The 26,435-nt window shown below is 39.4% G+C and overlaps 1 protein-coding gene across 1 annotated transcript in view; it reads left to right on the forward strand.

Moving 5' to 3' along the window:
* The window catches only part of COG5 (component of oligomeric golgi complex 5), a 303,578-nt gene that overhangs the window by 124,093 nt on the left and 153,050 nt on the right, over positions 1-26,435 (forward strand). The window contains exon 7 of the mRNA XM_067564444.1: positions 5,549-5,679. Within this exon, the coding sequence (XP_067420545.1) occupies positions 5,549-5,679 (131 nt within the window). The remainder of the gene's footprint in view (positions 1-5,548; positions 5,680-26,435) is intronic.

The raw sequence follows: 26,435 nt of genomic DNA on the forward strand, positions 1-26,435 counted from the left end.
ATTGTTCTTCAGACATATCCACATCATTTTCTCCCAATAAGCATTCTTCGTTATGATGATTCATTCTTGCAGCTAGGCTTTGCATCTCCTTCTTGCACTGCTTACACTTGACAAGTTTTCCTTTTTTACACATGAAGGAATTTCTTCAAAATACTCCAAGAGAAGATCTCTCTTATGCCCAGAAGCCATGACAGTTTTTCTGTGGCAAAAGTGTGGGGGAATATAAGAAGCTGTGTGTGTACTGAATAATGTCTTCTCTTTTTCTTTCCCGTCCACTGCACTGCTCCTTTCTACTCTGCCTCTGTCCTTTGTCTCTGTGTCTTTAAGACAGTGTCTAAACTAACTCTTCTGCCTTGCTTGGCCTACCTCCACCACCATATAAGCACAGAACAACAACAATCCTATCCAGCCTCTGTCTTTCTTTGGACATGTGACTTTAGTCTGCTGAGAAACAGAAACTAAAAGCCCAGAACTTTCAAGAAGCAAGAGCTGGTAGTTGGGCTGGACAGACTAGAGCCATTAATTCATTTTTATGAGACTGTAAGTGTAGGTTTAACATGTTTGTGATGAGATTTAATTGTAACTGCTGTTTTTTAAATGAGAGAGAAATTGAGTATTTTATGGATGATTTAAAAAAACAAATACATCCAATTTAAATGAAAAAATCTGATTTTTAAAAAAAAAATTAAAAAAAAAAAATCATTCATTTTTATCCATCCTGCTTCTGGAGCACTGTTCTGTGGCACAATGAAAGGAATCCATAGCTAATTCTGTGATGGTGGGACATGTGGGGCCCTGGCTATACTTGTGCCTCCCTTATCCCATTTGACCAGAACTTGTGCATTAATTTGGTGTGTCAGCTTCAGAGGGCAGATTCTGAACCTCATCAGTTTCCTCACCCTTAAGAGTGTCATTCGCCTCATTGAAGTCAGTAGCAAAATTCTGATTGACTTTAATCAATGCAGGAGCAAATCTAACCTATGATTTGCCAGCATATTCACAGAAAAAATTGGTAGGAGGTAATCTGGGGAAAAGTGACATGCTACACCCATCAAAATCAGCATTGTAAAACCTCTGTGTATACAGTACTTCATTAGCAGCCTTTATGGGAAGGAAAGAATTCCTTTCTGCTGTCCTCTGGCCCTCTTTCTGTTCAGTTTTTAAAACACACCCACAAATAAAAGTATTTGCCAGTCTGTCCTTGTTAAACTGAAACCCATTAGACATACAGTGTTGTTGATGGGGTAGCTTTTCTCTCTGCCTTATCCAGTTTTATCATGTGGCGCTACAAAAGCCTTGTTTTAAGTTTGTTACACTGGGTTGGATATACAGGTGTATTGTCACAGTGCAGAGAAATAATAGTCCCTGTCTGCATGCTTGTGATGTGACTCTTCTGAAGTGTTTTGTGTTCAGTTTTGAGCATATTATTGCCAGAAAGATTCTTACAGTTAGATGAATTAATAAAAGTAACAAAAAATATCAGAGGGCTGGACTGACTGAAATATTAGGAGAGTTCCAGAGGGGTAGCCATGTTAGTCTGTATACAGCAAAAACAACGAGAGATCTGTAGCACTTTAAATTTCTGTAGCACTAAAGTTCTGTAGCACTAAAAAATTAATTTCAGCAGGCATAAGCTTTCGTGGGCTTCAGCCCACTTCCTCAACTGCATCCGAGGAAGTGGGCTGAAGCCCATGAAAGCTTATGCCTACTGAAATTAAATTTGTTAGTCTTTAAAGTGCTACAGAACTCTCGTTGTTTCTGATATATTAGGGAAGATTAAAAGAGTTTTGCTAAGTGGGGCCATAAATATAATAGTTCTAGGGCATGAACACCAAGGAGGCAAATGAATTTGTTAGGATTGTACAGTGAGTGTAACTAAGAGCAGTGGAGTGACATTTTAAAAAATAACTAGAGCTGCATATTTGGGGGGGAGGGTGAGGAAGGGAGGCAGGCAATGTCCTGACCATGGTTTCTGTAAGACTCTTGAATATTCTTCTAAGGGAAGTGGTGAAAACACTATTTTATACTGGAGAAAACATCAGTAAGTACAATTCAGAATAATCCTACACTGGTAGGGAGAGGGACTAGATCATCCTAGATCTTTTCTGTCTCTAATTTATAGAGGTATTCCACAAAATGAAAAGTTTGAGAAGCAGTGCATTAACAAGCAAATCCTCCCAACATTTCTGTAAGGCAAGTAAATATTATCCCCATTTTGCAGAAGAGGAAATTGAGAAACCAAAAGATTAAATGTTTTGCCCTAGGCCACATAGTGAGTCAGTGGGAGAATGGGAATCAAAATGGATTTTAAGCCCCTGTTCCATGCTTAGTCTACTAAATCATGCTGCTTCTCTAAAAACATAAACCTCTTTTACTGGTTAAAAAAAAATGTTTCCCAGTTCTGTGAGTAGATGAGAAGTTTTCATGCTAAAAGCATTTCATTTTAAATATAAATAATAAATAATTAACTTGCCATCGAGTTCAGATCCCAATTTAAAGACAAAATAAGATGCTCATAAAATAAAATGTACTTATGCACTTTAATCTGGACTCAGTATCATATTGTAGTTCTGTTTTGTGCATTTGATTCCTAATGTACATTTAATAACATAACTAAATTAGTTAAGATGCAGCTTATAAGTGTTAATAGGTTCAAGTGACCAAATAAAACATAAAAATTCATGTAATGAATCCTGGCCCATTGAAATCAATGGCAAAACTTTCATTTACATCAATAGGACTAGGTTTTCAGTCATAAAGTTTAGTCACGGTCAAAATAAAACCCAACTTCTTAAAACTAAGGTTTGCATAATGTGTGTAGCAGTAAGAAGCTTTTGTCCTTTTGTATGAAATTATCCCTGAATTATATGCCATTCATAAGAAATAATTTAAGATTTTAAAATAAAATAATAAATTAAAATAACAAAACAATTCAAGAGGAATTGTAGCTATGTCTACAGAGAGACAACGTGGGTGAGGTAATATCTTTTACTGGACCAACTTCTGTTGTCTTTGGTTGTCTCACCAGCAGAACTTGGTCCAATAAAAGATATGACTTCACTCACCTTGTCTCTCTAATAATAATTTAAAAAATTAGAAAGTTTTAAGTTTCAATTACAAGGAAAATACAATTATGTTCAGATTGGTAGGTTTTTGTGTATTATGCTACAAATATACCTTGGTTTTTTGTTTTTTAAAAAAAGAAAATCCACCTTAACTATTTTCTTTACTTTTGGTCAGAACCTTACCATTTGCCTTTGTGTGCACATAAGCCATCAAACATTAGGCTGCTTTCTGACCAATAACATGTCAACACACTGTGATAAAGTGATAAAATTACGGTAGGATAAAATGACTTTAGTTTCACTGTGTTATTTCTTCATTGCTTAGACAATAGAAGCACAAGACTGATCATTACCCTTATATCAGATTAGCTACCTACATTGTAGTGTGTGCTTGGTATTTCCAGTGACCATATTTAAAACCGCATCATGTCCAGGTCAAGCAGACATGAGAACCAGACCTTTGCCACAGAATTCATAATGAAAAAAATGATCAACTTTCATATCTTTTTTTTGTTTGTTTGTTTCTCTAGGGTTCAGATATATTAAGTTTAGAAATCTTACCGTATAAATTGTGTGTGGATTTGCAAGACCTTTTTAAAATCCTATTCAGCATAATAGCCATGTTCCTGATCTACCAATTTTTTTAATTTGATTTGTTGGCAATACTATGTACTGTGCTGGCATGAGGAAACCTAATTTGAAGACAGATTTGTGAATCTTTGTCTGTAGATGAAGGAAATGGCGGCATTATTTATTTAGGACTTGAAAAATGTACTCTCCTAATTGTCTGTCTGTGGCAAGTAGGAGGCTTTCTTTGGGGTGTGCCAGAATCAGTGCCATCAACATCTGTGGAATTGATGTTTTCGTGGTAGGGGGAGGAGGGAATCAAATACTTACATTTGCCAACATGAAACAGATGTGTAGCTCAATGTAGTGCTGTCTTTTTAAATCTGCAGGCAGGAAGCTTCAGTCAGGACTGGCCCTGTAGGGAGGCAGGAGGGGCTCTGCTCCCTAATTTTTACTCACCATCTGCTCTGGACTGGCCAGCAATCTTTGCAGCAACATCTCGTGTGAGCTAGGAGCAGTCTGAGCAGCTGTTCTGTCAGCTTGGCTGCAGATGTTCAGCCCCCCCGTACCAGTGGCTGACTGTCCCTTCTTGGGGGACAAGGGAGACGAGGGAGGAAGAGAGAGCTGCTCTGGCTGCTGAACTATACTTTCTTGCTGGGCTTTGCTACCACTTGGGAGCTTGCAGGAAGGAAAAGTAGAATAGGTGCTCCACTGACCAATCCTTCCTGAACCCAGGAGAGCAGTTGGCATAGCATGGCTTCCTTCTTTATGCAGCCACTGAGTACAGCATGGGAGGGGAGAAGATACATAGAACCTACTCTTTTCCCTTCATTCCCCCAGCTTGGAAAGAAGGCTGAAAATAAATTGGGAATATCATAATGTTTTGGAGGGAAGACAGCATGAATTTGGGAGGGAGATGGCAGTGAATCAAATTATGGGGGTTTTGTGGGGGTGTACAGAGAAAGGGGAATGACTTCAGGTACTTTTAAAAAATCTTTTATCTGGTATTTGTGATATGTACTGTAAGTACTAGAAATGATCTCTTAGGGCATTATTCTGGGGGCAGGTGTATAAATTTGATTTTTTTCACTTAATTTAGATGTAAAGTTGTTAAAGATGGTTTGCCGTATCATCTGTAGTATCTACCCGTGCCATTGAGCAATTGGCAGTATTCAGTTACCATCTGCTTAAGTACTGTCGAACAGGAGGAAAGAATTTTCACACTCCAAGTGGAAAACTCATAATGTCCTAATCTGGAAGGAAAGTGTAAAATAAGGACCTGATGATACAGTGTTTGCTTTTGTTGCCTTTCTGGGATTCTTTTTTGAAAGTACTCAAAGGGAACTGGAACAGACAAATAAAAATCCATGCCCTGTATCTGCCGAGAGGATCAAGAGCAGGCCTCTGGATAAGTTCGCTAAAAAAGAATAGAAATGTGGAAATACTTTATTTGGGTGAGGCATTTTTCAAATGGGGTTAGACAGAAGGAAACTGTGGATACAGGAATGACTTTAGCAACACTCATAATTTCATTTGTCAACAGTTGAACACTCTTGTAAAGAGATTTGACCACCCTTCATCTTTCATTTAAAAATATATTTTTCTGTCATCTTTGATATACAGGCTGCAAATTAAATCATGATTCCTGCAGTTTAATTATAACACCCACCTGTTTGGAAATGTCTGGGTTTATAGGAAAACTATGAAATGAGTGCAGTGAATTTACTGTAGTAATGCTCACTTCTTGAATAATTTTCCTTTGATTTTCAGTTTGTTTAATACAATAAATTATTTGAATACATGCTATGTCAAGTATCGTGTGAAAATGCCATAAATATCTGTATGTTTTAAATGTTTCATTATTATCATGCATGTCAGAATTTTTTAAACTTACCTACATTTTGTTGCTTTTATAGATTATCTTTCCCAAGGGATAGACCTCTCTGGAATAGAAGTAATTGAAAATGATCTACTTTTTATTGCAAGAGCTCGACTTGAGGTCGAAAATCAGGCTAAACGCTTACTTGAGCAAGGGGTAGAGACTCAGGTAAAATACATTTTTTTCATTTCAAAAGCAAAGGTGGATATTGTTTTGAAGCTAATTGTTTTATTTATTATAGGATTGTCAAACTGAGGGACCAAACCTGAAAAATCTTGCTCATTTGAGTAATTGTTATGCGCATAAGAACTTCCACAGAAGTTAACGGGGCTAATTGCATGAATAAGTTTTACTCACAAAAATAAGATTTCGCAGAATAAGGGCTTGAAAACTTGAGAAAAAGTCAATGCATATTTTATAGAACGTAAAATAACAAACTCTCTTTTGTGCTAAAGGAATTATTTGTTAATTGCAATTATTTTGTATTAAATATGAAGCACAGAGCTTTATGTTAAGATTACTGAGCATTATAAATGAATTTGAAACATGTATTTTCTTAGAATTGTAAGGAGTCTGCACCTTTTCAGCTGTGCTTCGGTGCAATGAACTGATTCAGAAGATTTCGTGTAAAAACTTTAAAAGACATCTCAAACTCTAAGATAAATATCTACTTTAGGGAGTATCAGAATGAAGGTGCATAATTACATTCATTTATAGAATCATAGAGGTGTTGGACTGCAAGGTATCTCAAGAGGTCTTCTAGTCCAGTCTCCCACACTCAAAGCAGGACTAAGTATTATCTAGACCATCCCTGACAGTTGTTTGTCTAACCTGCTCTTAAAAATATCTAATGATGGAGATTCCACAACCTTTCCAGGTAATTTATTCCAGTGTTTATCTTCCCATTAGGAAGATTTTCCTAATGTCCAGTCTAAACTGCTCTTGCTGCAATTAAACCCATTGCTTCTTGTCCTGTCCTCGGAGGTTAACGAGAACAATTTTTCTCCCTCCTCCTTGTAACAACCTCTTGAAAACGTTTATCATGTCCCCCCTCAGTCTTCTCTTGTCCAGACTAAACAAACCCAATTTTTTCAATCTTCCCTCATAGGACATATTTTCTAGACCTTTAATCATTTTTATTGCTCTTCTCTGGACTTTCTCCAGTTTGTCCACATCTTTCCTGAAATGTGGTGCCCAGAACTCGACACAATACTCCAGTTGAGGCCTAATCAGCACAGAGTAGAGCAGAAGAATTACTTCTCATCTCTTGCTTACAACACTCCTGCTAATACATCCCAGAATTATGTTTGCTGTTTTGCAACGTTACACTGTTGACTCATATTTAGCTTGTGATCCACTCCGGCCCCCAGATCGCTTTCCACAATATTTCTTCCTATACAGTAATTTCCCATTTTGTATGTGTGCAACTGATTGTTTCTTCCTAAGTGGAATACTTTGCATTTGTCATTATTGAATATCACCTTATTTACTTTAGACTATTTCTTCTGTTTGACCAGATCATTTTGAATTTTAATCCTATCCTCCAAAGCACTTGCAACCCCTCCCAAGCTGGTTTCTTCTGTAAACTTTATAAGTGTACTTTCTATGCCATTATCTAAATGATGAAGATAGTGAACAGAACTGGATCCAGAACTGATCCCTCCAGGACCCCACTAGATATGCCTTCCAGCGTCACTGTGAAGCACTGATAACTACTCTCTGGGAACGGTTTTCAAACTGTTTGTGCACCCACCTTGTAATAGCTCCATCTCAGTTGTATTTCCCTAGTTTGTTTATGAGAAGGTCATGTGAGACAGTATCACATCTATCTGCCTTTTAAAGGGCCTGAATAAATATATTACTATTTAACTATTTATAATACCATCTATGCTTTTTTACACATTTTTCTATTTTCCTGTCTTAGTATTTTTAAAATAAATTTATATTTTTATAATTAAAATAACTCTTTATTTTAATTTTAAACCCCTTTAATTATTCTTTGTGGCGTGTTGGTCTAGTAATGGTCTGTAGTAAATTGGGATTCTATAGTAGGAAACAAAGCCAGAATATTAGAAAAAGTCATTTGTGTGCTTTTTCACCAAATTTCCTAGTCTTTTATGTTGCAAAATTAGGAATGCAGTTATAAGTAAAAACATTAAAATGGCATGAATGTTCCCTACATTGTCAGTGTCATTTAAGAATTAAAGACTTGGTTTAAGCTTAATTGCTTTAAAGGGATATAAAATGGAATCATTCTATTGAAAGTTAATATGAAAAAGGAGAAAAACAAAGAAGAGACTATGAATTATATGCAATATTCCCTTACCATGTTTATTTGTGCTAGATAATGGAGTGCTAAAAAGATCAGTCTGTCTCGTACTTATACCTACACTGAAATTTCTTCTCTGTTTAAGGCCTGTCTATGATAGGTTTTGACCTGAACACTGGCAAAATGAGGACAGACACATGAAATTAAGTGGCAGGCCACAACTTTTATTAAACTTTAACACAAAGGAGGAGTACTACCTGCCCATCACCCATGCTCTCCTATATCAAGCATTTAATTGGTTGCAGTGTGGAGGTTACAGGGGTTCCTTACCATGTAACCTGTTAAATAGTGCCAGGGTTACAGGATGCTTTGCCATATGGCCCATAACACACAGTGGATCTCCTCAGTTTATTCCGCAGGACTCAGCTCTCTCTAAGGCTATGTCTACACTGCAACGCTAATTCGAATTAGCTTAATTCGACTTTCAGAAACAGATTTATAGAAAGCGTTGCAGACTGTCCACACTATGGAGTTTTTGCTGGCTTTTTGCATCCCCACTGGCCAGCCTGAATTTGAATTAGAAAGCAGTGCAGTGTGGGAAGCTATCCCACAGTGCAACTAACCACGGAGGCTGTTGTGACAAGTGTCATCATCCCAGGATGCAGCGCTGCTTCCCCTTCCCCATCCCCCCCCCCCCAAACAAACAGGAAAAGGATTTTCGTGCTGTTTTTTTACTCCCCCGATCGCCATTGCTGCAGAAACATGGAGCCAGCTGACCTGTGCTCTCATTTTGACCGTGACAAATACATCGCGGCTTATCCTGGATTACTTTAGAACTCGAGCAAGAATGCGAAGAAGAGTGATCTATGCCTCCATGGATGCCGTGATACAAGAAATCAAGCAGAACAATGACCCTGTATATTGCTTGCCTTTGATTTTTTCCCTCCACCAAACCCCCCCCCACCTGTATTCTGTTTGCCTTTATGCTCCCCCCACTACGCCCTGTATATTGCTTGCCTTTGATTTTTCCCTCCACCAAACCAACCCCCCCCCCCCCGAATGATGTTTTCCTTTAATGATCATCCCAAAACCCCCTGTATATTTCTTGCCTTTGATTTTTCCCTCCACCAACCCACACACTGTATGTAGTTTGTCTTTAATAATCATCCCACCAACCAAGCCCATTCGATATCTGTGCCCGAGAATTCCTTCCTGACCTACATATGATTTAATAAAGAAATGTTGTGGAATGATGCAAACCTTTATTTCTTTACATTCAAGTAATGGGGGAAAGGGGGAAGTTATTTCACTGTCTTCGGGGGTAGGGTGGTAGCTTGTTGGCCAGCACTCAGCGTGGCCACCACAGCTTTCTGCTCACATCCGGGATGGAGGTAAGCACGTAATGCCTCCTGGACAATCTCCTCCGAGACCCTATTGGGGGCTGGGGAGGGGGAAGGCGGCATAGCCATCTGTTGAGGAGCATTATTGAGGGGCTGCAGGGGGACTCTGACTATGAGTTCCCGCATGAGTTGCAGCATCTCCAGCATGGTGCTGCGATTATTGTCCTGCATTTGTCCCATGTTATGGGACAAGGTCAGTCACCTCTCTCTTTGCTCTGTCTGTGCGGCTGCTGAGGCGTTCAGGAGATCCGCAAACATGTCATCTCTACTTTTTTTTTTTTTCTTTCCCTTTTTCTAATCTGAGACAGTTTGTCAGCAGCACTTCTTAATAGTGGGTCCACTGCCGAGGTGTCTGTAGAATGAAAGATAAATAACAAGGGAGCCACCATTAGCATATTAATACAGTGATACAAATGTTTCCATTTCAGTGATGGAAAGCATGATATAATGTATCCACATGTAGCACTGAAAGTATCAATTTCCATGATTGGCCATTGAAACAATGTAGCAAAAAAATTCCTCACTGCTGGCATTTAAAAGGGGTTCACCATGCGGGGAGAGGGGGTGTGTGAAATCTTTCAAACCCTTAAAGGGACAAACTGCAAAGGGCTTGCTGGGCATTTAAAAAGCCATTCACCATGCCGGGAGAGGAGGTGGTGAAATCTTAGAGACGAACTGCAAAGGGCTTGTTGTGGGACGAGGAGGGGTGATTGCAGCTTGGATTTTAAACACATTCACCGCATGGTGAATGGGGGGGATGCTGGCTGCCTTGCTTGCAGAGAAGAATCCTATCGTGCAGTGAGGGACAAGGCAGCCCTCCCCTGAAAACATTTTTCAAGCGAGGGAGGGATAACAGATTACATACATTAAATTTTCAATGTGATATCAACAGATGATAAACATAATGTTTTTTAACACACAAAACAAACATTGAGCCCTGCATATAAGCACCCATGGCAGTCAACGAAATGCATGAGATCCCCCTCGGCCCCCCACCCCTCAAACAATGTGCAAGGACAGAAATGCTAATAAGAAAGAAAAATCACCAGATGTGCCTTCTACGGGATCATTTGTGCTGTCCTGTGTGCTGGTGGACTGCTCGGGGGTCAGGAATAACTCCTAAGACCTCAGCTCGACTCCATGCTGGAGCATGTTTAGGCTTTTCAGTAGCCATGATGAGAACAGTGGGAAAGCTTTCTTCACATTGGCAGCAAACACAGGAAATGAAGATTCAAATTTTTCCGGGGCTGCTTGTGGGGAGGGGACTTTGAAATGGGGCATTATGGGATAGCTTCCGGAGGCCAATTAATTTGAATTAAAACCAATTATGTCTACACTGACACTAATTCGAATTAACTAATTCAAATTAGGTGCTACGCCACTTGCAGAGGTGGTCTTATTAATTCGATTTTAAAGGCTCCTTAATTCAAATTAACAATGCGCAAGTGTAGACACGGGAGTAATTAATTCGAATTAAGGGACTTTAATTCGACATAAGCCGCCAGTGTAGACCAGGCCTAAGTCCTAGTAGAACTGTGACTTTAATCGGCATTGCTTACCTACTTTGTGTTACCCCAGTGCAAAAAACCTATTGAAGACAATGCCTAAAAGGAAGTAGTCAGTATTTTTTATTGTAAATATAGCAAAAGGATCTTGAAGTGTTTACTCCTTCCAGTTTGTGTCCTTTTCACATGAGTTTTGACCTTGTCTGACAATTTTCTATTCATATTAAATACTATCATAGGGTTGACAAATAAACCCCAGGAAAATTAATCTCACTTCATTTGAAGAATTGATAGTTTTATTAGACATATCAGACTGTATCGGGATAATCAAGAGATTATTAGAGTAGATGCCTGTTGTGCTGTAGCAAGTGACCTGTTTCCAATCAAACTGAGGATTGTTTGGAAGAACTTTATTAGTGCTTAATTGTATCAGAAGAAAAAGAAAGATGAAACTGTCATGATGAAATGTTGCTTGGCTTGCTTCACTGATTTATTGATGAAGAAAATAATGTGCTTTAGAAGATTATGTGCTTCCTTCTGTTGTCCTCGGAAATATAGAATTACAGAGATGAATAATAGATACCATGTCTTTGTTTTGAACTTCTTGTCACTCTAGTTGTATGTATTTATGTGACAAATATACGACTCTTGTATATTTCAAGCCTGGAGGTTGACCATAAGAGATTTGGGATCCTTCTACTTCTTTCCTTTGTGTTTTGTATAAGAGAAGCCATGAAATAGCCTACTTCCTATTTAATCCTTTCTGAGCAGGCATGCCTCTGTACAGATGAGGATAGTGTATTTGTAGTTTGTGATAACTTTAGAATAATTATGTAATTTAATATAATTTAGAATAATATTCTAGAATAATTAGAATACATAATTTAGAATGTATATTTACATTCTGTAGTTGTAGTTTGTGGTTTTATTTCCTGAATTTCTCTTTAAATAATACATGCTCTAGATCAGCGGTTCTCAACCTTTTTTTCCCCGAGTACTACTCGGGAAAAAAGGGGGGGGGGGACTTTCGGCGGCGGCAGGGTTTCGCCGCGGCGGGCTGGGACTTTCGGCGGCGGCAGGATTTCGCACCGGGCTCCATGGTTGGAACAATGCCTTCCGCCGAAACCCTTCCGCCGTTTCCCCTTTTCGGCAGCAGAGTTTAGTGAGGGCGGGTGGGAGGGCCCTTCCGGTGGCGCGGTACAGCTCGCGTACCACCCAGCCTTCTTCGGCGTATCACTGGTGGTACGCGTACCACCGGTTGAGAACCGCTGCTCTAGTTCATGTTCCTAGTACACTAAGGCCTGGTCTACACTGGTGACGGAGATTGACATAATGTCACTTAAGTCGATCTCCAAAAGCCTGCGTCTACATTGGCACAGCAGTTCCATTGACTTAAAGCACGGCAAAAGTCAACGTAATAAAACCATCTCCGCAAATGGCGTAGCACCTAAATCAATTTTATTGGATCAATTTTGCGACAGTGTAGACAGAACGTAACGTAATTCGATGTTAATGGCCTCCGGGAGGTATCCCACAATGCCCCGTTGTGACTGCTCTGGACATTCACGCTCTGCTGTTACATGCTCACGCTACCTGGAAATGGCCCCTCCCCTCATGCCCCGGGAAAATTTGAATTTTTATTTCCTGTGCAGCCAGCATGGAGAGAGCTTTGTCGCTGGACTCCTCATGGCTACTGCAAGACCCAAATGCGCTCCAGCATGGATTCGACCAGAGGTCTTAGATCTCATCAGTCTGTGGGGTGAGGAGTCCGTTATGGCTCAGCTCAGAGCCAGCAAAAGGAATTTGGACATTTATGGGAAGATATCCCAGGGCATGCTGGAGAAGGGACGCAACAGTGACACGCAGCAGTGCTGCGTGAAGATCAAGGAGCTGCAGCAGTCATATCAGAAAGCCAGGGAAGCTGACAGCCGTTCTGGCTCCTCACCAAAAACATGCCACTTCTACAAGGAGCTGCAAGCAATTCTCGGCCGCGACCTCACCATGTGCCGCCCTGCAGCATCAATACCTCCGCTAGATCACAGTCCATGGACAATGATGAGGACTCCGTGGACGAGGAAGAGGACGAGGCTGAGGAGAGCAGGGTGTCCGTTCTCCCAGACAGTCAGGACCTATTCCTGACCCCAGAGCAGTCCAGCAGCACCCAGGACAGCAATAATGATCCCGGGGAAGGCACATCTGGTGAGTTTTTTCTTCTTCTTAGCAGTTCTGACCTTTTAAAGGACAAGAGGTCTTGGAGGAGAATGGCCAGGCTGCAGTACGTGATGCACTCCATTCCTGTGGAGATGAGCAGAAAGCGGCAGTGGCCCTGCTGAGAGCTGGCCTGCAAGAAACCACACCACCCCTTGAGACTGTGAATGAACACCCCCCTCCCCCCACCACCACCCCAAGACTTGAATGTTCATAAATAAAAGTTTGCATCATTTCAACACATTTCTTTATTAAATCGTATCTTGTTTGGGAGGGATTTGGAGGGTACTGATATCGATGGTGGGGGGGATGTTGAGCAAAGGCAAATAACAGACAGGAACAGAAATCAGTCCAGCATCTCATTGCAGAACCTGGTTTTCAGTGCTTCCCTAATGAAAAGCGCTCCGCGGTTAGCTCTCAGCATATTGCTGGCATCGAGCTGCTCATAATTGGCGGCCAGTTTTTCTGCCTCTACAGCCCAATCCTGGGGGAACCTCTCTCCCTTCACTTCACATACATTATGAAGAACACAGCATGCAGATGTCACTGATGGGAGGTTCTTTTCACTCATGTCCAGCCTAGTGAGCAGACTCCTCCATCTGCCCTTTAAACTCCCAAACACACATTCAACAACCATTCTGTAAGTGCTTAACCTGTTATTAAAACACTCCTTGTCGCTGTCAAGTGCCCGGTGTATGGTTTCATTAGCCAAGGGAGCAAGGGGTAAGCAGGATCCCCCAGGATCACTATTGGCATTTCCACACCCCTGATGTGAATTTTTTGGTCAGGGAAGAAAGTGCCCGCCTGCATGTTAGAGAACAGCCTCAAATTCCAAAATATGCGCGCATCATGCACCTTCCCAGACCACCCCATATAGATATCACTGAAATGACCCCTGGAATCCACAAGCCCCTGCAGGACCATGGAAAAGTATCCCTTGCAGTTTGTTCTTGGTTGCTAGGTGGGCAGGTGCTAAGATATGGATGTGCATCCCATCAGTGGCCCCCCTGTAGTTTGGGAACCCCATCGCGGCAAAACCATCCACTATGTCCTGCACATTTCCCAGAATCACTAGCCTTCATAGCAGAAGTCTATTGATGCCCCTGCACACTTGAATCACGGCAGCACCCACTATAGATTTACCGACTTCGAATTGATTCCCAACTAAGCGGTAACAGTCAGGAGTTGCAAACTTCCACAGAGCGATGGCGACTCTCTTCTCCACCGTCATAGCTTGTCTCAAGAGAGTGTTCACGAGCTTCAGGGATGGGGCCAGCTCCGAGCAAAGTTCAAGGAAAGTGGCCTTTCGCATATGAAAGTTTTGCAGCCACTGGTCATCATCCTACAGCTGCATAATGATACAGTCCCACCAGTCTGTGCTTGTTTCCTGGGACCAGAACCGGCGCTCCACGGACTGCAGATGATGCATTACAGCCTTCAGCAATCAGGAATTGTTCCGCTCGATGGCTTGTAGCAGGGCAGTCTCAGTGGCATTGCAGTTGCCTGTGCTTTGGCTTCTTGCTCTACTTTGAAAATACTCAGTGATAAGCCGTGATGTATTTGTGACGCTCACAATAATAGTGCAGAGTTGAGCTGGCTCCATGTCTCTGCAGCAATGGCGAGCACGCAGCATAAACAAATGCGTGAAAATCGGTTTCCTGTTTGTTTGGGGGAAGAAGGGAGGGGGAAGGAGCGTTGCATCATGGGACGATGACACTCGTCCCAACAGCCTCCGTGGCTAGTTGCACCATGGGATAGCAACCCACAGTACACTGCTTTGAATGTCGACACAAGCGTGGCGAGTGTTGATGCACGAGCCTGGCGCAAAAGCATGGTGTGTACACGGTCCAGCGACTTCTAAAAATTGGCGGGTGAAAGTGTAGACATACCGTAAGCTGGTGTTTTTTGTTTTAGCAACCATCATGATTAATGTTTGTGTGAGTAGAGTTTCATAGCCTTTGTATTTTCCGTTAGTTGATTTTGAATATTATTTTGTTCTCAAGACCAGGTAGCCAGTGTTGACTGTATCTTTAGTATACTATGCCAAAGTATCTAATCATATTTATGGAACGAATTATGAAAACCTTTTCAGAAGTTATTTACAAGTGTTATTTCCTGAACAGTTTATTTCTGAGAATTCTTGGATTCATTTTGAGGGAGAAGGGAATTTAACTATATTGTTTTAAAAAGCTAGCTAGATGAGGGCTGCTTCTCCACAATTTTATGTAATGTTGGGCTAGAAACTTAAAGAACATAAATCACAAGGTGAATAAAAGGTTACTTAATAAGATGTTCATTACTGTATGTTACATATGCTAAAGCTTATTCAGAATGATTGAGGCAAAAAAGGCAAAATGATTAAGTTCATATGCAGAAGTGTGTTTAATGTAGTATACTATTGTTTATCTGAAAGGTTTGAGATTATACAAATTAATATGCAAAGAACATTTTATATGTCTAATTTGTATTCTAGGTACTATTTTGAAAAAGGTTTGTGCTTCTGTTGATCTGGGTTGACGCTGTAGACAGAATTGTAATTGATTGTGAGAGACAAAATTATTTTTCTATTTCTCACCAAATACTGCACATGGAAATTATGAAAAATTGCTTGTTAAGTCATCCTTCAATAACATGGTGATAAGGCATTCTGCTCAATGTAATTTGCATTGTAAACATCTCCTGTTCCCTGTGTCCAACTAACAACTAAAGATACATGGGAATTAGAATTGAATCATGTATTCTCAGTTCATTATGCACAGCTACAGACTGGGGACCGACGAGCTATGCAGCAGTTCTCCAGAAAAGGACCTGGGGGTAACAGTGGATAAGAAGCTGGATATGAGTCAGCAGTGTGCCCTGGTTGCCAAGAAGGCTAATAGCATATTGGGCTGCATTAGTGGGAGCATTGCCAGCAGATCATGGGAAGTGATCATTCCCCTCTATTCGGCATTGGTGAGGCCGCATTTGGAGTATTGTGTCCAGTTTTGGGCCCCCCCACTACAACAAGGATGTGGAGAAGTTAGAGAGAGTCCAGCGGAGGGCAACAAAAATGATTAGGGTGCTGGAGCACAAGACTTAAGAGGAGAGGCTGAAGGAACTAGGCCTGTTCAGTCTACAGAAGGGAAGAATGAGGGGGGATTTGATAGCAGCCTTCAACTACCTGAAAGGGGGTTCCAGGGACGATGGAGCTAGGCTGTTCTCAGTAGTGGCAGATGACAGAACAAAGAGCAACGGTCTTACGTTGCAGGGGGGAGGTCTAGGTTGGACATTAGGAAAAAGTTTTTCACTAGGAGGGTGGTGAAGCACTGGAATGGGTTACCTAGGGAGGTGGTGGAATCTCCATCTGTAGAGGTTTTTAAGCTGCGGTTTGACAAAACCCTCGCTGGGATTATTTAGCTGAGGTTAGTCCTGCTCTGAGCAGGGTGTTGGACTAGATGACCTCCTGAGGTCCCTTCCAACTCTGATTCTATGATTATACAATTTGCTTTTTGAAGTGAAATCTGAAGACAGTTTGAAATTTACAAAACAAAATGCATTTAATTTCTTTTAAGGAAGTGATGATAAAGGAAGATATAATTCAATCCTTCAAACATTTATGAAAAACACAAACAGGATTTGATCAGATGTTTTGATACAAGTTGATGATGTGTCATTTCTCAGGATCTTAATACAGGCCTATAGTGTTTTGAGATTATTCTGAGGATAATTCTGAATGGTGATCGAAATAGAAATATCTAGATTCTTTTTTCCTTTTGAAAGGAATGCAGTTGTGGTTGGTTTTATTGTAACTAATTTTCTCTAGCTTACTGATGTCTGGTTGTTTAAATCTTTTCCTTTAACTATTTCTTTCAGGTTTGATTAGCATGCTTTCAGTTATATTCTCCAAGTTATTCCTTAATCAAACAGCTAACTGCAAATTTAAATATTGTATCTGAAAATTACCTAGTATTTGAGAAAGTACCACTTTGAAGAAATAGTCTAACTAATCATGCTATAGACATACTTCTTGATCTTCCGTTATCATTTCTATGGACTCTCTTATTATTCATCTCTAGCCTCATGCAGTGCAGTGTGTTCCGTATTCCACATACTGATGTGTACAGTCCTGGGCAGAGGCTGAACCATGGGTAGCATAGTGTTCTTGCCTTCACATCACTATGTGTCTATATAATTGATACCATATTATATCATGTTTCTGTTAATTGCACCCAATCCGGTATTGTAAGGACTGATGTATAGCAGAATGCACTTGGTTTTGTTGCAATGATGCCCTTCTCTGCCCTAGTTAACATGGTGATTTTTATAAATTTTCCACTTTATTTTGTATAAGAATAGAATAGAATCCTCTTAATTAGAACACAAAACTAGACAACCTAATGTCCTTATGAAGAATATAGGCCATTCTCATAAAAAGTCTGAAAATACTTTGAATTACAATAAAATGCTGGATGGAATATAAATTCAAGACTAAAAATGGTATTCATTGCATTATATATTTCTTTATTGGACTGATGAGTTCCAGAGGGGTAGCTGTGTTAGTCTTTTTTTAGCAAAACAGCGATAGTCCTGTGTCACCTTAAAGACTAACAAATGTATTTAGACATAAACTTTCGTGGGCAGAAACCCACTTCAGAAACACAAAAGTGGGTTTCTGCCCATGAAAGCTTACGGCCAAATAAATTTGTTAGTCTTTAAGGTGCGACAGGACTCTCGCTTTATTGGACTGTAACTCTATTTAAAAGAGTGGAGTTCAGAATTTTACGCCTGTTTAACCCTCATTTAAATACTATTTAACCCCTTGGCAGTGTCAGAACTTTTTCTAACATAGCACCCATTAAGCAGCAGTTATTACATTTCTCTGTTATTTGGCTAAATTGGTCCCCTGGAGGAGAACCTGACAAAATAGCTATCTCAATTTTTGTATCGTAATAAGGTGGTTCACTAGGACACTTCATAGGAATGTAGGACATGTCTTTTAAGTCATTCTAATGTCACCTGCTTGAACCTTGCATGAATGTGTAGTAATATCAGCAAGTGGCTCTTGTTAATTCCAGTGGAGATATTAGGAGGATTGGAGTATTGGAGGAAATTAGAATTTAATGCAGAGAATTCCTGCAAAGAAAGTTCTAGGGACAACCAAGTTCAGGGGGAAACCTTAGATTTGAGGTTTGTTCATTTGTTACTAAGTAACCTCAGGAGTAGGGTGTTGTGCGAGTGTGTGTGCACTCATGTATATTGTTTGAAGCAGGGTGAGAACTACTCATACTTAGTGTCTCTTGTGCATGTGTGCAAAGGGTCAGAGGGGTGTAAAGAGCTCTGACCCACCTGATCCTTTGCACTCCAGTTTTGGGACTAGCCAGAGTCCTATGGTGAAGTGCAGTCTATGCTCTCTATTAATGACCAACCTATTAATGCACCTTGGTCATTAATTAAAAAGGGGACGTCAGGGCGAGAACTGGGCTAGCTACATGTGGAGGATCCTTGGCCTTCTCCAAGTGCACTGCAGCTACAGCACTGGCATGGTCATGCTAGGACCCCATCTAGACTAACAGATGAGGTGTGTTAGCTACAGCATGTTAATTAATACATTTTTAAACACTACTTAGCACCTAGTGTAGCCAAAGACAGTAGTGCTTAAAAAGTGTGAGATAGTCAACCCTAGGGTTAACCGTAACCAACTCACACGTGTTTAAACACCAAACACCACTATCTCTGTCTGCTGTAAGTGCTACTTGGTGTTTAAAAACAGGCTAATTAACATTTGCTAAATGCATCCGATTTTCCTGGTTTATACAGGGCTGGGAGTCAGGACCACAGAAAGCAACGTGCTAGGTGTTCACAATTGAAATCTGTTGTCTAACTCCTTTGACTGTGGATTTGTTTTACCAGGAAAAGCAGCTGAGTTTAGGTTGGCATTAGCTAATGGGCAGTAGCTAACCATGACTTTAACTCAATCTTTTTCTTAGGGAAAAGTTTCAGATAAAAGGGGGGTTTTTAGTACGTTAGACATCCTATTTTAACAAACAAGTTCTGTTTTTGTAATATAGATGTCATCAGCTGGCTAGCCTTTTAAGGGAAGTTGGGTCCAGCTTAACCTGTGAAGAATCAGCTACCTCCCAGCTGATCTTGATTAGCTAGGTATCATGTGGCCATGTTCAGTTACTAGTCCCAGCTGGGAGAGGGATTCCTGTGAAGGGCTAAGAGAGCTCAGCTGGGAGGAGGGCAACTGCTGAAGGCTCATGTACTGCGCCCTGCAGAAGGGTAACACCTGGGCATACAGCATGCAAGGAATGTGGCTCCTGTGAGTGGCCCTCTGAGGAGGGAAAAGCCCTGAGAGTCAGTACTCTGGAGAAGAGTGGGAAAGAGCTGAGAGCTGAGCACAGGAGGACCCTTTGTATATTGCACTGGAGAGTATTGTCTAAGTTTGTTACCAGAGCCTCAGCAGGTGGTGCCAAGAGAATCCACTGCCTGGGTGACTTTTCCTCAGGGATGGCGGGGAAGGCACTTAGGCAGGAATACTGACACAATGGGCTACAGTGGGGCTTTATGGAGGCTGATCTTGCCACACTAGACAAAGGCAAGTTGTACTTCAGCAAGTGTTAGGTAGTCAAGTTGAAATCTAGGTGCCAACTAATACAGTCCACAAAAAACACCTTTTATCATGTTCAGTACATGTGTTCTTTCTTTCCCACTCCTTAAATCCTTTTGTGTTATCAGAGTTTGGCTTCCACCCAGTCAGATTATCCAAGTGTTCGTAATAACTATCTCTGACATTTGTCTGTGATTTGCAATACAAAATGATGGCCACTTGAATTCCAGTGTAAAGAAATTCTCCTCTTAAAAACGAGCTTGTGTTGCTCATTATCAAATTCAAAGGAAACCATTATTCCACGTTAACTGTCTTTTAAGCACTGAGTCTTTAACCTAGTTAAAGGCTTGATCCAACTCTCATTAATATCAGTGGAAAGACTCCCATTGACTTCATTGGGAACTGGTTTGTCTGTACATACTGTCACCAATTAATTACATTTGTTTTAATTCACTTTGTTATTTCGATGCAAAATGTGGGAGGGGAGGCATCCTGGTTAGATAATGTTCGGAGAATATTGAGTAAGATTAGAGAGGATATTTACAGTCATAAAGACCTGTGTATTTGACACTGGTGCGCAACTTTTATTGGAATAGTGTGTCCAGTTCTGGTGTTGCACTTCAAGAAGGATGTTGAAAAATGTATGAGAGTTCAATGAAGAACCACAGAATGATTAAAGGGTTGGAAAACATGCCTTACTGTGAAAGACTCAAGGAGCTCGATCTACTTACCAAAGAGAAGGCTAAACGGTGATTTGATCGGACTACAAATGGGGAACAGAGATTTGGTAATATAGGGCTCTTCAGTTTGGCAGACAAAGGTGCAACAATATCCAAAGGCTGGCAGTTGAGGCTGGACAAATTCACACTAGAAATAAGGCACAATATTAATAGTGAGGGTAATTAACCATTGGGATAACTTTCTAAGGCAGTGGTGCCCAATTTTTTTTGTTGCGCTGCGGCCCGCCTCCTCTTCCCTCCGCCTCCCCCCCCCCCCCCCCGACCCCAGTAATGGAATCTGTTCATGCCCTCCCTACATTACTGCACAGTTTGCTTAGCAGAGAAACTTGGGCTGAAGGCGAAGCTGCTGTGGAACTAGGAATGGGGGAGTTGCTGGGGCTAGAGGTAGAGATGGGCTGGGGGTGGAGAGGGAATGAGGGCAGAGCTGAGCAGGAGGTGGCATGGAGTGGTTGGGGCTGGAGCTGGGCTGGGGGCAGAGTGGAGCTGTGGCTGTGGCCAGAGCTACGGCTGGGTGGCACTCCATTCTCGTGCCCCTCCCCCCTGGGGGGCTGGCCTGGGCCCCGCTGCATGCCCCCCTAAACATTCCTACACACCCCTTGGGAGGGGTGTGCCACACAGTTTGGAAACCACTTTTAGGATTGTGGTGGATTCTTCATCACTGTATATTTTTTTAAATCAAGATTGGATTTTTTTCTAAAAGACATGCTCTAGTTCAACCACAGCTATTGGACCTGAATCAGGAATTAAGTCATGCCAGTCCAATGGCCTGTGTTATGCAGGAGGTCATCTAGGTGATTACAGTGGTCCCTCCTGACATTAAAATAGATGAAATAAGAGTTCCAGTTTAGCAGCAGCTAAAATCAGTTTAGCAGCAGCTGTTGTTTTACATTAGCAGTTCATATAGACAAACCCAGAGTCAGCTGGCTGTACATCTTTACCACCTTTCTCATATCCTCGTGCTCTGTTTCCTTCTTAGCAGAACCATACTCATTTATATTTCATTATTCAACTTATTGTTCATCTTCATTGTTATAGTTTTGGGTTGCACAAACTTTTGAATTGCCAAAATCAACCTTCTTCAACATCTGATACAAGGAACTACCAAAAGAGGTTTCTGTAAACTAGGTTATGTTTCTTTAACTTCAGAGCTTATTAGACATCATGTAAAATAAATAATTTAAACATACTATTATTCATCCTGCACTGAAAAGACAATCTTCTAAACATGTATTACAGTTATATCCAGCATTTAAATGGTGAACTTCATGGCGCTTGACCAACCTTATGAGATTTTCCCATTACTGTTATGGTCTGAAAAGTGTTCAGTTTATCTTGATTCATGATCTAATTGAACTGATCTGCTAAGCAGGCTTGTGCAATTCAGAATCAGCCAGAAACATTAAGAATGCATTTATGCCTTCTGAACTATGGATTAAAATAAACCACAGATTTCTCTGCACTATGATCAGCTGATACTGATATAACCTAGAATATCCTTTCAGTTTCCATAGGAACTGATGATAGAATGTTTGAGCCTTGGAATAGCTGGAATAAATGTCTAGGGTCCTGTTCATTAACTTCTGTATTACTCTATGTAACCTCTGTACTTAAGGTCTGTAAATGTGCACATCACAAGTGAGGTAGACTATCTTTTCAAATTACTCATATTTTATTTTTGTAAAAACCACCGTGCTAGAGGTCACTATGCATATTTCCTTGTATTTTTCAAGTAACACAAAAAGGTTTTCCCAGATCCAGAGAAAAATAAAACAAAAACGGAAACACCATAGAAACTGGAAATTTCCTATAGGAAAATACTCTTTTAAATATTTATCAACAAATATATTGTATTCTAGGTAGATTCTTTCTAGCCACTGCTACATTTCACTACCTTTCACTATGTGGAGCACTGTTTTCTCATTGGAACAAGTTGTACAACACCATAGAAAGCATGACTTTTTTTTTTTTTAAACATTTTTTGCAGTAATTCAAATCATGTTGTATTTCAAATACTTAATATAACAAAAAAGATTTTACAGAAATGTATCCAGTAACATGGTACAAATTAATTAAAGGCAGTTCAAATGGCAACATGATTTATATTTTTGTCTATATAAGAGCTAGGCATTATTGTATGTATATTGTTCTATATTGTAACGATGGTCTTTCAGATGTTGGACAATTCATTTATGGAAAGCAGGGAATGGGAGTAGTGCTTTTTGGAAGCCAAAATTAAACGTCTGCACAAATCATTGTAATATTCCATCTGGGGAAGTTAAGGCAATACTCATTTAAAAAAAGATCTTAAGATGCATTAGGAAATTAACTCTTGTGATATCTTCTTTGTAGCTTCACAGTGCTACTGCAATGAAATTAATAATCTAATGTAAGATGTTTCTGTATACAAAAAGAATATAGATGGGGCATATAGCTACCATTAAAGTGTGGAGTGTGTGAGACATCCAGAGAGACCATATCCCTTCTAAGTTATAAGGTAGGATTAATAGCAAGATGTTCTGAAAGTATTACATATTTGGTATACGGTTTTTATCCAGGTTTCCCTAGTCTGATTGGGAGTAGTTAGTTTTCCATTGCTGCTGCTGCTATGATGGGGACCATTATGTCACACATTACATTCTGATCAGCTTTCTTACATTAACAACCACAATAATAATGTTTTGCACTTCTATAATGTCTTTTAGAAAGTGCTTCACAAACACTAATCTTCTCAGCAATTGGGTAAAGTAGGTATTTATTTATAGTCTCTATTTTCCAAAAACATAGTGGCATAGAGAAGTTGTGACTTGGCTATAACTGTGCAGCAAGTCAATGGAAGAGCCTGTAATAAAACCTAGGATTTCTGATTTCGTTTTCTCTGTTCTAACTACTAGGCATGCATAAGTTGCTTTTCTAACAGTTGATTTTGGGAGGATTTGTTGGTGTAAAAATAACTTTTCTTAGAATTCATTGTAGAGACGTCTGTTTCAGACTGCTTATTTCTCCAGCTGCCACTGTAACTGGATTCTTTTTAAACAGAGATGGAGCTGGCTCATATGCCAAACTGTGCTTTATGATTGGTTGACTGGTTTTGATTGGACTACGTAGTTAGGATGATCTTTAACAGAAGAAGACAGTTTTTAATTGTTACTTCATGAATATGTATAAACTTATAATTACTGCTCCCAGACCCATGATTGGGAGGAGAGGGTTGTTGTAAACCAGACTTTGGAGGTATAAGAGTGACTCTTGACATCAAATATATGGCACATTTAGGTTAAAAACAGGATTTTTTAACCAGAGTCAGTAACTGAGATATTTTGTCATGATACTTCAGTGACTGTGGTTTGGGTTTTGTGGATCTTTAAACCCCCTGTTCAAGAATTGGTTTAATTATCTCAACAGATGAGTATAAGTTTTTTGCCATCTTTTCTTTCTTCAGATTTGTTTCTGGGGAAGAAGACTGACAAATCTATGACTTCATCTGAGATTCTTACACAGCTTGTTTGCTTTGTCCTGTTGGGAATATCCTATAAAACTAGTTGTCTCAGCAAGTGGTTTGCTGCTTCTTGTTGGTTTCCAGGAGTGCTATTGGTCATTAGTTTTGGTGACTGATGGCCATGTGTTCCTTAAATCAAATGCTGGAGATGGCAGTTAGCAGGAGATTAGGGATTGAGGATGAAACCTCTTTGCTAAATAATAGCACATCTTTTACAGGTCTTCACTAATTAACTTAGTATTGAAGGATGCACATAGCAATGCAAACATTTACTAGTGTTTTTAGTCAAAATTCTAATACACAGTTGGGAGCCATTGTTATTTTTTTCTGTGTTCTTAAAAGGTCTTTAACAACTAACTGTGAGTATGGGGACAGGAAAATTCACAGTACTTAAATAGGCTATAGTATTATTGCAAAATGTGTCTGCTATACCTATAGTACAGTATACCTGTCTAATTGAGAACAGCTTAATCTTTGTGATCAATTACATCTCCGTTCTTAAGAAGATTCAGCAAAAGCTTTTCTTAATTAAAGACTGGGTCTGAGGTTCTATAAATATTGTTGTGCGGTGAACTCTTATAATGTTTTTCCTTGAGAATCCATCATATACCCAGATTGTCATTTTTCTTTGCTGCTTTTCTTTTATTAAGATACTAGTTTTCAGTTGTCAGTCTTTGTGGTTGTAAGAAATGAAAACTGAGGTGAATAGCATAAAACCAAGCTTTATAAAAAAGAGAGACAAAAATGTTGCTGTTCAGGCTTCTGATTTCATAGCAATTGATACATTTGTGGTGATTGGTGGCACAGGTGAGATTTAATGTTTTTCCTTTTGTACATGACACATTTATATAATACTCATAATAAAGGACTAAGGTCATTAAAGTTTTCCTTTGATGGATTTTGATTATGAAGCAGAAAAACTGTGTGTCTAGCTTTTAAAAAGTAAACTTTTAAAATAGTTCAAACCAAAAAACTATGATTCTTATATATTCTTACAGAGCAATAATTTAAAGAATTCTGAGACAGAACCAAGATTTCAGTGGGAACCCATATTAAAACTATATGTGTAGTACTATACAAGACAATGCACTTTTTGTATATAGTAGATTGACCACTCTCTTTGAAGAGAGTTCAGTCCAAAGGTCCGAACATACAGATCTTATCAGATCTCCCCTTCTTTCATTCCCATAACCCTCAAGAGATGTAATTTGTCCCATATGTGGTGCAGTACCTAGAATGAAGAACTCTGAAAGTTCATTAAGGCCTTGCTTCAGAAGAGCATCCCTATTCAGGACATTCTTATGGACATTTAATTTTCATTGAAGTCAGTGGGATTTAAGTACATGCTTCAGTGCTTTCCTGAATAAGGACATAAATAAATATTTATCTTTTTTGCTTAATACTGTGTGTAAAAAATGTTTTTGTAAAACATATATATGTGACCTGGAGATTTTTGTGTGTGAAATTTTTATTTTAATAAGTTATTTTCTGCTTCAACATTATTCTTATATGCATCTTTTACACGTGAATTTAGAGTATTGCTTGTATTCTAATTCCAGAAATGTTGATAAGGAATGTACTTCTTGACATCTCATCAAGTAGTCAAATCAACAAATCAAAACTAATAGTTCCAAAGTACGTTTTTTCATGAAGATTTAATAATTTTCTTCCCATTCACAGTAGTGGGAAATCATCAATAGCTCATAGGATCTTTAAGTCCAGTTTGTGCCAACTTTGATGCAAACTGTAAATGATGATGTTATATAAGGTTAATAGATTTTTGAGGCCAGATGGGGAGCCCTTATGATCCTCTAGTCTGCTTTGCATAATGCAGGCCACAGAATTTCATCATGAAAAACTGAGCTACCAACTTTTATTGATTTAATAAATAAATGTTTAAGATAATTACATATACATTTTTAAAACAAAATGTTTGATTGGTGTCCTTTACCTGCCTCTCAAATCCTGAATTTAAAGATCTTTATTTCTTTTGCAACAGATCATATCACTATTATCTAAATCAAAGCTCGGTCTGTGATTCAAAGTGGTTGTGAGATCATTAGTTATTGCAGAAGTAAAATGGAATTCTGAACTCAAGATCTGGCAGATAAAAGTACGAGAAACATTTTCAAACATTTTCAAATGTAAATATGTTTGTAATCAGGTTTACACACAGTCTATTAATTATTTGGGATCTTTCTAATCTTTTAGCAGCTCGTAAGTCCACAAAGTGGATTGTACAACTATCTTTGTTTTATTCTTTCAGAGAAGAAGGGTCTTAACACAGGCTTTATTTCATGTCTAAAAATCATTTCTTCCGGATCACGTAATAGGAGTGGGGTTTTTTTGTTTTTTTTAAAGAAACCATCTAGCTGGTTTTAAATAATAATAATTGGTTCCTACATAGTGCATTCTATGTAAAATTGAAACTCCATCCTTGTCATACTTTTGTTCCTCATATGTTAAATAACTAGCGGTATCTGTAGAAGAGGGACTTATCACCCTCACTTACAAATAATTGATTGATTTTGTATATATATATGATTTCTTGTTGAAATCTGAACTCCCATTCTTCTCTGTGTTATTGTAAATAGAATATTTTTATGTAGAAGAGTTGCCATCCATTTTTTTTTTTAAGATTTATAGAAGTAAATACTACATGTCCCAGCTTTAGTTTTTCCTGGTTTTTCCTGGTATAAAATATTTAAATGTTTTTC

The sequence above is a fragment of the Emydura macquarii genome, unplaced genomic scaffold, assembly GCF_026122565.2.
Source record: "Emydura macquarii macquarii isolate MOO-44397 ecotype Brisbane River unplaced genomic scaffold, CSIRO-AGI_Emac_v2 contig_2636, whole genome shotgun sequence".
In the NCBI taxonomy this organism is placed as follows: domain Eukaryota; kingdom Metazoa; phylum Chordata; order Testudines; family Chelidae; genus Emydura; species Emydura macquarii.